The 12,101-nt window shown below is 36.8% G+C and overlaps 1 protein-coding gene across 4 annotated transcripts in view; it reads right to left on the bottom strand.

The window, feature by feature from the left end:
* Positions 1 to 12,101, bottom strand: part of PPP1R9A (protein phosphatase 1 regulatory subunit 9A) — a 357,217-nt gene that overhangs the window by 128,413 nt on the left and 216,703 nt on the right. For all 4 annotated transcript variants that reach the window (XM_064289992.1, XM_023544405.2, XM_064289993.1 and 1 more), the window contains exon 4: positions 1,687 to 1,791. In XM_064289992.1, the coding sequence (XP_064146062.1) occupies positions 1,687 to 1,791 (105 nt within the window). The remainder of the gene's footprint in view (positions 1 to 1,686; positions 1,792 to 12,101) is intronic.

The raw sequence follows: 12,101 nt of genomic DNA, 5'->3' as shown, positions 1-12,101 counted from the left end.
AAATGTTACGCTCTTTATAGCAATATTAACTCACGGATATTTTCAGAATATTCTAGAAGTTTCATTTTAATAATGAAAACAATAAAATACATTCCTAAATACACTAATTAAGTAAGGCCTCCTGATGTGCTCCTTCATAGGATTTATGAAAAAGTATAAAACATAAGCAAAGATATATTAAAAAAATAAGTAACCTGGGACCAAATAAAAACTGATTTCAAACCTTGACTTTAGTTGGTTCAGAACTTCTTTCTTATTCTTTTTCCAATCTACAATTTTCAGAACCTCAGGACTGGACCAAAATTTCTATGTTCAAGGACCATACTCTTTGTCTCATTAAACTGAAAAAATTATACTTAACCAAAGAGTGATCTTAACTGATTAACTGATTCTTAAAAACAATAGAGATTTTAAAAATGTATTCTTTGACCACTGAATATGTTCAATTTCAATTTACTATGTAACTGGTTTGGTTAAAAGAATTTTGGCCTAAATTCTTATTTATTGAGGATTTAACTAGAAATTCTATCTTCCTAGTAATTCTTACTGTATCACCAATAAGGCATATTAACATAGCTCAATAACTAACCACACTAGATTCACACAGTACATTTACTTGTCTTCATATCTTTCTAGAATATTATGACTTTTAATTTGAAATTGCATTCACATGAAATAATTATGATAAAGAAGGAAAAATTAAAACTAAAGGCAATAAAAGAGACAAATAACCCAATCAAAATATAGGCTAAGGACTTGAATAGACATTTCTTCAAAGAAGATATACAAATAGACAATAAAAATATTAAAAAATGCTCAACACCATTAGTCATTAGGGAAATGCAAATCAAAACCACAGTGAGATATGACTTTATATCCACTTGGATGGCTATTACCAAAAACATGAAAATATCAAATGTAGGTGAGGATGTGGAAAGATTGGAACCCTCACGCTTTGCTGGTTCCTCAAAAAGTTAAACATAGAATCACCACGTGAACCAGCAATTTCACACCTGGGTATATACTCCAAAGAACCGACAGCAGGGAGGCAAACAGAAACTTGTACACCACTGTTCGCTGTAGTATTATTCACAATAGCCAAAAGCTAGAAACAACCCAAGTGTCATCAACAGATAACTGGATAAACAAAATACGGTATATATGTAGAACGGAATATTATTCCAGCACAAAAAGAATGAAGTTGCAACACATGTACAACATGGATGAACCTTGAAAATATGCTAAATGAAATACATGAGACACAAAAGGACATATGCTTCCATTTATACAACAAATGCACAGAGACAGAAAGTAGATTTGTGGCTACCATGCACTGATGTACTAAAGGCTCTCTGTTTGGGGCGATGGAAAAGTTTTAGAAACATAATGGTGATAGCTGCACAACATTGTGAATGTGATGAATGCCACTGGACTGTATACTTGAAAATGGTTAAACAGGCAAATTTTATGTTGTTTATATTTATCACAATTAAAAAAAAAGGAAACTAACAGCAAGTTTTTAGTACTTAGATGAAATTCTTATTATAATTACATAGATTTATAGGGTTGCAATGCATTGGAATCGACTCAACAGCAACAGGTTTTTTAATAGGTATAATCATAACAAAACTAAAATTCAACAAAATATAAAAACCAAATCGTGCATATGTAAAGTCTCTTATTTACCTGACATTGCCCTTTGTGTTTCTGAGAACTGTTGCAGCAAAATTCTGTGTGACACCCACCAAGCTGATTCCATCCACTTCCACAATCTGGTCATTGACTTGTATTCTGTGGGAGGGAAAAAAAATAGGTAAAAATTACCCACAGTTAATTTTTCTGATAGTACTTTATCATTCCCAATGAATAAGTTGACAAAATGTTTAGTTTTTAAAATTTATCCAAAATTTATCTTTTATATACAAGCTCTAGATACAACCTCCAGATCTTAGTCATATGCTTAATGTTTCTGAAAGACGGTTTTGAAGAATAGAAATAAATAATAGTAAATGGAGAGAGTCAGTTTACCAAATATGCATTTTTTTCTCACAAAGAACTGACAGCTGCTATATGGTAGTACGGAAACCCTGGTGGCATAATGGTTAAGAGCTACTGCTGCAAACCAAAAGGTCAGCAGTTCAAATCCACCAGGCGCTCCTCGAAAACCCTATGGGTCAGATCTACTCTGTCCTATAGGGTTGCTATGAGTCGGAACTGACTTGATGGCAATGGGTTTCGTTTTGGTTTTTTGGTTAGCCCTGATAGCACAGTGGTGAAGCACTTGGCTGCTAACTGCAAGGTCAGCAGTTGAAACCCACCAGCTGCTCTGTAGGATAAAGATATGGCTGTCTGTTTCTATAAAGATTTCAGCCTTGGAAACCCTATGGGCAATCTACTCTGTCCTATAGGGTCGCTATGAGTTGGAATTAACTCAACAGCAATGGGTTTGGTCTTTAATGTATGATATATTTACATCATATTTTGTCCTTAATACATTAAATAAAACATAACAGATCCAGTTGAGATACTGTTGGCCTTAATTCCCAGTTCCTCACCCCACTTCTTTCCAGGGAATACCACCACCAGCAACTGCAGAAAATATTTTTTTTTTTTATTCAAGTTATATACTTTAAAAACATAATGCTTATAAATACAGAGACATAGATAAATATATATATATATACATAGATGAACACACACATACATATGTGTGGGGTTTGTGTGTGTATATTTAAGAACAATATACAGTATTAGTGTTTAGTGCATAATACTTTTAAATTAATACACATTTTGTTTTAGATATGCCATTTTTATTCTTCGTAATGAAATATTTCAGACTTGGAGAAATGTAGAAGGAATAAGATAATAAGCAATCATGTACTCAACTTTCAACTCTATCAAATTTTAACATTGTGCAATATTTTAGTAAGATTTTTTTCTCAAGAAATACACTATAGGAAAGTTGAAGCCCCTTTATTATTTGTCTCTAATCCTATTCCCCAGATGTAATCATCATACTAATTTCTGTGTCTAGCATTTCTACTGATTTTCTGAAATAGAAATAATCTGTATGAATGCATAGGCATAGTATGTGTACATGTGCCGTGTTTTCAAAATTATGTAGTATACCTCTCTCTTTCTGCAATTTAGGTTGCTTCCTTCCCATTGTTTGACATTTATTCATGGCGCTAAATGTAATTCTAGCTAATTCTTTTTAATAACTATGTGGTATTACCTTTTACAAGTAAAACAAAGTATATTTATTCATTATTTCACAGATGGACAATTGAGTGGTTTTCAATTTCAGCTATCATAAATAATGTTGCAATAACCATGTCGTATGTATATTCAACTTCATTCCTTTCTATGCCAGAATAATATTCCGTTCTACATATATACCATATTTTGTTTACCCATTTATCTGTTGATGACACTTGGGTTGTTTCTAGCTTTTGGCTATTGTGAATAATACTGCAATGAATATTGCCTCCCTCCTATCAATTCTAATTAGGAAAAGCAAAGACCCAAGTACAGCTCAGGAAAAAGAAAAATGAAGATAATGAGCCAGGTTAGAAGAACATTTTATGAAATGTCAAAAATAATTATGAAGGTATATTAACTGAGACAATGTAGTACTGATGAAATGATAAACAGACACATACAACCAAATTGAGAACCCAGAAACATGTTGATGCACATTTGAAAATATGACAACGATAGCACTATAAATCAGGGGTGAAAAGAGCAATTCTTCATTAAATGTTGCCATGCCAATTGTTTATACATTTGGAAAAAATGAGATTGCTAACACATTATAATAAAAAAACAATTTCAGATTTATAATTACCTAAATGCAGAAAAGCAAAAATATGAAGACCTTTAGAAGAAAATATAGGATGTCTTTACAGCCTTGGGGCAGAGAGGGATTACTTATACAAAACGTAAAAAATACCTAATATAAAGGTAAAATTACAGGTGTGATTTTATTTAAAATTATTTTTCTCAAAACCGCTATCTTTCAAAAGAATGTAAAAAGACAAGCTATAGATTGTGTGAAAAGACTTGGAAAAAAGTAGATGCCCTGTTTATTCCCCATTCTATAATTCTGTTTATGCCAACCCCTTTCCTGCAATGGCATCCTCTCTTGACAAATTCTCATTTAAAAATGTTCTCTCACAAACTTTGTAAAGACACACCTTTCTCAAGTAAACGTTACCTAACCTTAATACTTTTTTAAAATTTTATATCTTTCTTCATGTGTAGAAACAACTTATACCATATAATTTAATATTTTCTGTACTGCTTCATAATATTTACTTTGCTGCTGTGTAGGGGTGTGTTGAGCGGGCGGAAACTTCGTGTTATAAGTTGATTCTAAGTTACTTTAATGGCCAAAATTATGCCTTGTGTCTCTTCTTAACCTTTATATAAAATAAAATAGAATACCCATGAAAGTAATATGGGCTCAAAATACGCTTTGATAGTGACAGATCATCAGTGTTTTTGAGTGACCAATGATTATATTTATACATGTGTGGCAACTATCCCAAGCAAATTTATTCTTCGCAGTACAAATTGATTGAATTATCATGCACTCTGCTAACCAAAAGGCTGGAGGTTCAAGTCCATCAAGAGATGCCTTGGAAAAAAGGCCTAGAGATTTACTTCCTAAAAATCAGCCAATGAAAACCTTATGGTGCACAGTTCTACTGACACACACACGGTCACCATGAGTTGGAACTGACTTGACAGCAGCTAATACTGGTATAAAAGATAAAGGCAAGAAGAAATATTTTATCTTTCAAATATTTTAATTTTAAATACGCTTTTTATTTTGAAAGCCAAATTAAGTTTGAAGTATGAAATTTGAAAGACAAGAGTTGGTCTTTCAACAACAAAAAAGAAATCAACTAATATCACAAAACAATATGTGTACTAATTGCTTAATGAGAAGCTATCTTGTTATGTAAAACTTCATCTAAAGTACAATATATATATATGTATACATACATACATATATATATATATAAAGTAAAAGTGGAGTTTCAAAGTACCAAAGAACAGTCATATTTAACTAAACGAAAAGATAAGGCACCTTTAATCAGGTAAGAACATTTGAGAACGTAGGCATTTTACGGAAAGACAAAAGTTTACAGGTGAATAAGGGAAGTTACTAAATAAGGATAAGAAAATTTTAAAAGGAATTCCTTTAAAAAAGTTAGTACAGACAAAGCTTTGGAAGGAAGTCAGAATAAAAGAAAAATACAGGTTTTTACATTATCAATAAACAGAATGATCACTGGTAAAAGAAAACTTGAGTGAAAAGTGCTTTAATGCATAAAAATAAAGAACTTCAAGCTAGGTCAAAAAAGTTTCTGAAAATAGACATCCTTGTACAGAATGATTTAGATGAAATGAGTATAATTTAAGGAACATTTCTAAGTACCCTAATCAGAAAAAAAGACAGCAAAAGTGATAGAAAAATATAAGTAGAGAAAATAATATGCTTGCTTCATTTATTTGACTGATTCATTCACTCAGTAATTTAGCAATACTGATTCAATTCTGACTGTATTCCAAGGACAGAGTTTTTGGGATACAAATATGAGTGAGGTTTGGTCCTTGTTTTGTAATAACATAAACATAAACATACATATACATAAGCACACATCTATATACATATATAGTAATATGTATATGAGTTGCAGAGATTGGAGGCATGGGGGCGTGGTAGGTTACAGGAAATATTACGATACATGTATTAAGGAAGTTCTGAACAAAGTAGGCTGGTGTTAAGAAAACCCATTGCTATCAAGTCGATTCCAACTCGCAGCGAGCCTATGAGACAGAGCAGAACTGCCCCATAGGGTTTCCAAGGAGTGGCTGGTAGATTTAAACTGCCAATCTTTCGGTTAGCAGCTCAACGCTTAACCACTGTGGCACCAGCACTCCAATTTGGTGTAAAGAGGAGAGGGCTACTGACTCTGTGAGGTAAAGATTAATTGGAGCAATTGCAAAAAAAAAGACTGAGACAAGAAGGATTCACAAGGAAATTATGTTTTTCCAAATAAGCGAAGAAAATCAAAAAACGTAATATATAATACTGTCACAAAAAAATGGTGATGTGACTCTCAAAAAGGTTAGATTACTGTGAATCACCTTTAGGAAAAATAAGAGCACATATATAAAAAATAAATAAAATAAAATCATACGGAAACTCGCAACAAAAAAGACTGATTCCTAGAACTGGAATCAATCCATCCACAAATGTGCCTGACTGCTTATCAAGAGTCAAGTACTGATAAAGTACTATATGACACACCAGATACATAACCATGGTTCTCGCTTTTAATAAGTTTGCCATGAAATCTAGAGATAGACACTCAACATAGCATGATGGCTAACAACTGAACACAAATACATGTGCTATAGGCTACTATTCTCAAGAGTACAGAGGCCAGAAGTTCAGCTGAGCTCAACCAGTAAGAGATAAAAGGTTTCATTGAGGAGGTGGGGCCAAGATGGCGGACTAGGCGGACGCTACCGCGGATCCCTCTTGCAACAAAGACTCGGAAAAACAAGGGAATCAATCACATACATAACAATCTACGAACTCTGAACAACAAGCACAGACTTAGAGACGGAAAACGAACAAATACGGGCAGACAGCGACCGTTTTCAGAACCAGGAGCCAGCGTACCAGGCAGGTGACCTTCGGAGCCTGATCTGGGGCAGAGCCCAGGGGGGCAGACAGCACAGAAGGGGGGCCCAGCCCTTCCCCCCTCCGAACCCATCCCGGGAGGAAGTCTAGCTGGTTGGCGCGGGCGGCGTAGAGGCGCAGCCGGAGGGAGAAGCACCCGGGAGGCAGTGACTGATCTGGGAGTGGGGAGAACAGCGTCCCAGCTCGGGAGCCGTCCCACCGGGAGTTAGGCGAGAAGCGGACAGGGCGCAAGCGGGGTGGGGGGGTCAGCTATATTTCCCTAAAGTGACCCCGGGGCGGGGCCCACACGTTCGTGCGGGAGGACGCACACCCAGTCTGCGCGTGTGGCACGGCACACCGGAGGGAGAAATCCCCGGAAGTGACTGGTCTCGGAGCAGGGAAAGCAGCGTCCCAGACGGGGAGCCATTCCGCTGGGATTTGGGCGTGCGCGCAGGCGGGGCGTGAGCGCGGGGTCCATTTTTATTCCCCGGAATTGACCCAGGGGGCGGGCCCACCTGGCTGTGCGGGTGACGCCCACCCAGTTCACACGAGAGGGGTGGTGCACCGGAAGGAGAAGTCCCCGGGAGGAAGTGACTGGTCCCGGAACGGGGAAAGCAGCGTCCCAGCCCGGAAGTCGTCCCGCTGGGATTTGGGAGCGCCCACGGGCGGGGCGTGACCGCGGGGCCCAATTATATTCGCCTGAATAGACCCTGGGGGCGGGCCCACCCATTCGTGCGGGAAACACCCACCCAGTGCGCGCGAGCGGTGCTGCGCACCGGAGGGAGAAGTCCCCGGCAGGAAGTGACTGGTCTCCGAGCAAGGACAGCAGCGTCCTAGCCGGGGACCCGTCCCACCCGGATTTTGGCGAACGGGGGCGGAGCGTGAACGCGGTGTTCAGCTCTATATTCTGTGGTGCTACACTCCTAGCTCTCTGTTCCCTCCCCCACCCTCCCCAGGCGGCCCCATTAACATCCGAATACCCGGAGCCAGAGGGAGAATTCAGATAGGGATCTGACTGCATTTTTTTTAGCTAACTACCTGGAAAATCTAGTTTCCCAGTGACGGCTCGGAGACAGCAGTCCATATCAAACCACATAAAGAAGCAGACCATGACAGCTTCTCCAACCCCCCAAACAGAAGAATCAAAATCTCTCCCAAATGAAGATACAATCCTGGAATTATCAGATACAGAATATAAAAAACTAATTTACAGAATGCTTAAAGATATCACAAATGAAATTAGGATAAATGCAGAAAAACCCAAGGAACACACTGATAAAACTGTTGAAGAACTCAAAAAGATTATTCAAGAACATAGTGGAAAAATTAATAAGTTGCAAGAATCCACAGAGAGACAGCATGTAGAAATCCAAAAGATTAACAATAAAATTACAGAATTTGACAACGCAATAGAAAGTCAGAGGAGCAGACTCGAGCAATTAGAATGTAGACTGGGACTTCTGGAGGACCAGGGAAACAACACCAACATAGCTGGAAAAAAATCAGATAAAAGAATTAAAAAAAATGAAGAAACCCTAAGAATCATGTGGGACTCTATCAAGAAGGATAACTTGCGAGTGATTGGAGTCCCAGAACAGGGAGGGGGGACAGAAAACACAGAGAAAATAGTTGAAGAAATCCTGACACAAAACTTCCCTGACATCATGAAAGACGAAAGGATATCTATCCAAGATGCTCATCGAACCCCATTTAAGATTGATCCAAAAAGAAAAACACCAAGACATATTATCATCAAACTTGCCAAAACCAAAGACAAACAGAAAATTTTAAAAGCAGCCAGGGAGAAAAGAAAGGTTTCCTTCAAGGGAGAATCAATAAGAATAAGTTCAGACTACTCAGCAGAAACCATGCAGGCAAGAAGGGAATGGGACGACGTATACAGAGCACTGAACGAGAAAAACTGCCAACCAAGGATCATATATCCAGCAAAACTCTCTCTGAAATATGAAGGAGAAATTAAGATATTTACAGATAAACACAAGTTTAGAGAATTTGCAAAAACTAAACCAAGACTGCAAGAAATGCTAAAGGAGATTGTTTGGCCGGATGACCAATAATATCAGGTACCAGCACAACACAAGGTCACAAAACAGAACGTCCTGATATCAACGCAACTCAAATAGGGAAAGCACAAAAACAAACAAATTAAGACTAATTCTAAAAAATAAATAAATAAACAAAATAATACACATAACAGGAAATCATGGAAATCAATAGATAAACGATCACAATAATCAAAAAGAGGGACTAAATATAGGAGGCATTGAACTGCCAGATGGAGAGTGATACAAGGCGATATAGAACGATACAAGTTAGGTTTTTACTTAGAAAAATAGGGGTAAATAAAAAGTAACCACAAAAAGGAATATCAATTCCATAACTCAAAAAAAAAGCCAAGAAAAACGTTAACGACTCAATAAACACAAAGTTAAACATTATGAAAATGAGGATCTCACAAGCTACTAAGAACAACGTCTCAGCACAAAAAAGCATGTGGAAAAATGAAATGGCCAACAACACACATGAAAAGGCATCAAAATGACAGCACTAAAAACTTATTTATCTGTAATTACACTGAATGTAAATGGACTAAATGCACCAATAAAGAGACAGAGAGTCACGGACTGGATAAAAAAACACGATCCATCTATATGCTGCCTACAAGAGACACACCTTAGACTTAGAGACACAAACAAACTAAAACTCAAAGGATGGAAAAAAAATATTAAGCAAACAATAAGCAAAAAAGAAGAGGAGTAGCAATATTAATTTCTGACAAAATAAACTTTAGACTTAAATCCGCCACAAAGGATAAAGAAGGTCACTATATAATGATAAAAGGGACAATTGATCAGGAAGACATAACCATATTAAATATTTACGCACCTAATGACAGGGCTGCAAGATACATAAATCAAATTTTAACAGAACTGAAAAGTGAGATAGACACCTCCACATTTATAGTAGGAGACTTCAACACACCACTTTCGGAGAAGGACAGGACATCCAGTAAGAAGCTCAACAGAGACACGTCAGACCTACTTACAACAATCAACCAACTTGACCTCATTGACTTATACAGAACTCTCCACCCAACTGCTGCAAAATATACTTTTTTTTCTAGTGCACATGGAACATTCTCTAGAATAGACCACATATTAGGTCATAAAACAAATCTTTCCAGAATCCAAAACATCGAAATATTACAGAGCATCTTCTCAGACCACAAGGCAATGAAGCTAGATATCAGTAACAGAAAAACTAGGGAAAAGAAATCAAATACTTGGAAACTGAACAATACCCTCCTGAAAAAAGACTGGGTTATAGAAGACATCAAGGAGGGAATAAGGAAATTCTTAGAAAGCAACGAGAACGAAAATACTTCCTATCAAAACCTCTGGGACACAGCAAAAGCAGTGCTCAGAGGCCAATTTATATTAATAAATGCACACATACAAAAAGAACAAAGAGCCAAAATCAGAGAACTGTCCCGACAACTTGAACAAATAGAAAGTGAGCAACAAAAGAACCCATCAGGCACCAGAAGAAAACAAATAATAAAAATTAGAGCTGAACTAAATGAATTAGAGAACAGAAAAACAATTGAAAGAATTAACAAAGCCAAAAGCTGGTTCTTTGAAAAAATTAACAAAATTGATAAACCATTGGCTAGACTGACTAAAGAAAAACAGGAAAGGAAACAAATAACCCGAAAAAGAAACGAGAAGGACCACATCACAACAGAACCAAATGAAATCAAAAGAATCATATCAGATTACTACATAAAATTGTACTCTAACAAATTTGAAAACCTAGAAGAAATGGATAAATTCTTGGAACAATACTACCTACCTAAACTAACACATTCAGAAGTAGAACAACTAAATAGACCCATAACAAAAAAAGAGATTGAAACGGTAATCAAAAAACTTCCAACAAAAAAAAGTCCTGGCCCAGACGGCTTCACTGCAGAGTTCTACCAAACCTTCAGAGAAGACTTAACACCATTACTATTGAAGGTATTTCAAAGCATAGAACAAGACGGAATACTACCCAACTCATTCTATGAAGCTACCATCTCCCTGATACCAAAACCAGGTAAAGACATTACAAAAAAAGAAAATTTTAGACCTATATCCCTCATGAACATAGATGCAAAAATCCTCAACAGAATTCCAGCCAACAGAATCCAACAACACATCAAAAAAATAATACACCCTGATCAAGTGGGATTTATACCAGGTATGCAAGGCTGGTTTAATATCAGAAAAACCATTAATGTAATCCATCACATAAATAAAACAAAAGATAAAAACCACATGATCTTATCAATAGATGCAGAAAAGGCATTTGACAAAGTTCAACACCCATTTATGATAAAAACTCTTACCAAAATAGGAATTGAAGGAAAATTCCTCAACATAATAAAGGGCATCTATGCAAAGCCAACGGCCAATATCACTCTAAATGGAGAGAACCTGAAAGCATTTCCCCTGGGAACGGGAACCAGACAAGGATGCCCTTTATCACCACTCTTATTCAACATCGTACTTGAAGTCCTAGCCAGGGCAATTAGGCTAGACAAAGAAATAAAGGGTATCCAGATTGGCAAGGAGGAAGTAAAGCTATCACTATTTGCAGATGACATGATCGTATACATGGAAAACCCTAAGGAATCCTCCAGAAAACTACTGAAACTAATAGAAGAGTTTGGAAGAGTCTCAGGATATAAAATAAACATACAAAAATCACTTGGATTCCTCTACATCAACAAAAAGAACACCGAAGAGGAAATAACCAAATCAATACCATTCACAGTAGCCCCCAAGAAGATAAAATACTTAGGAATAAATCTTACCAAGGATGTAAAAGACCTATACAAAGAAAACTATAAAACTCTGCTACAAGAAATTCAAAAGGACATACTTAAGTGGAAAAACATACCCTGCTCATGGACAGGAAGACTTAACATAGTAAAAATGTCTATTCTACCAAAAGCCATTTATACATATAACCCACTTCCAATCCAAATACCAATGTCATACTTTAAGGGGATAGAGAAACAAATCACCAATTTCATATGGAAAGGAAAGAACCCCCGGATAAGCAAAACATTACTGAAAAAGAAGAAGAAAGTGGGAGGCCTCACCCTACCTGATTTCAGAACCTATTATATAGCTACAGTAGTCAAAACAGCCTGGTACTGGTACAACAACAGGCACATAGACCAATGGAACAGAATTGAGAACCCAGATATAAATCCATCCACGTATGAGCAGCTGATATTTGACAAAGGACCAGTGTCAGTCAATTGGGGAAATAATAGTCTTTTTAACAAATGGTGCTGGCATAACTGGATATCCATTTGCAAAAGAATGAA

This window comes from Loxodonta africana, chromosome 8, assembly GCF_030014295.1.
Source record: "Loxodonta africana isolate mLoxAfr1 chromosome 8, mLoxAfr1.hap2, whole genome shotgun sequence".
Lineage (NCBI taxonomy): Eukaryota > Metazoa > Chordata > Mammalia > Proboscidea > Elephantidae > Loxodonta > Loxodonta africana.
The sequence above is the reverse complement of the archived record's forward strand: the minus strand, read 5'-3'. Positions and strand labels throughout refer to the sequence as shown.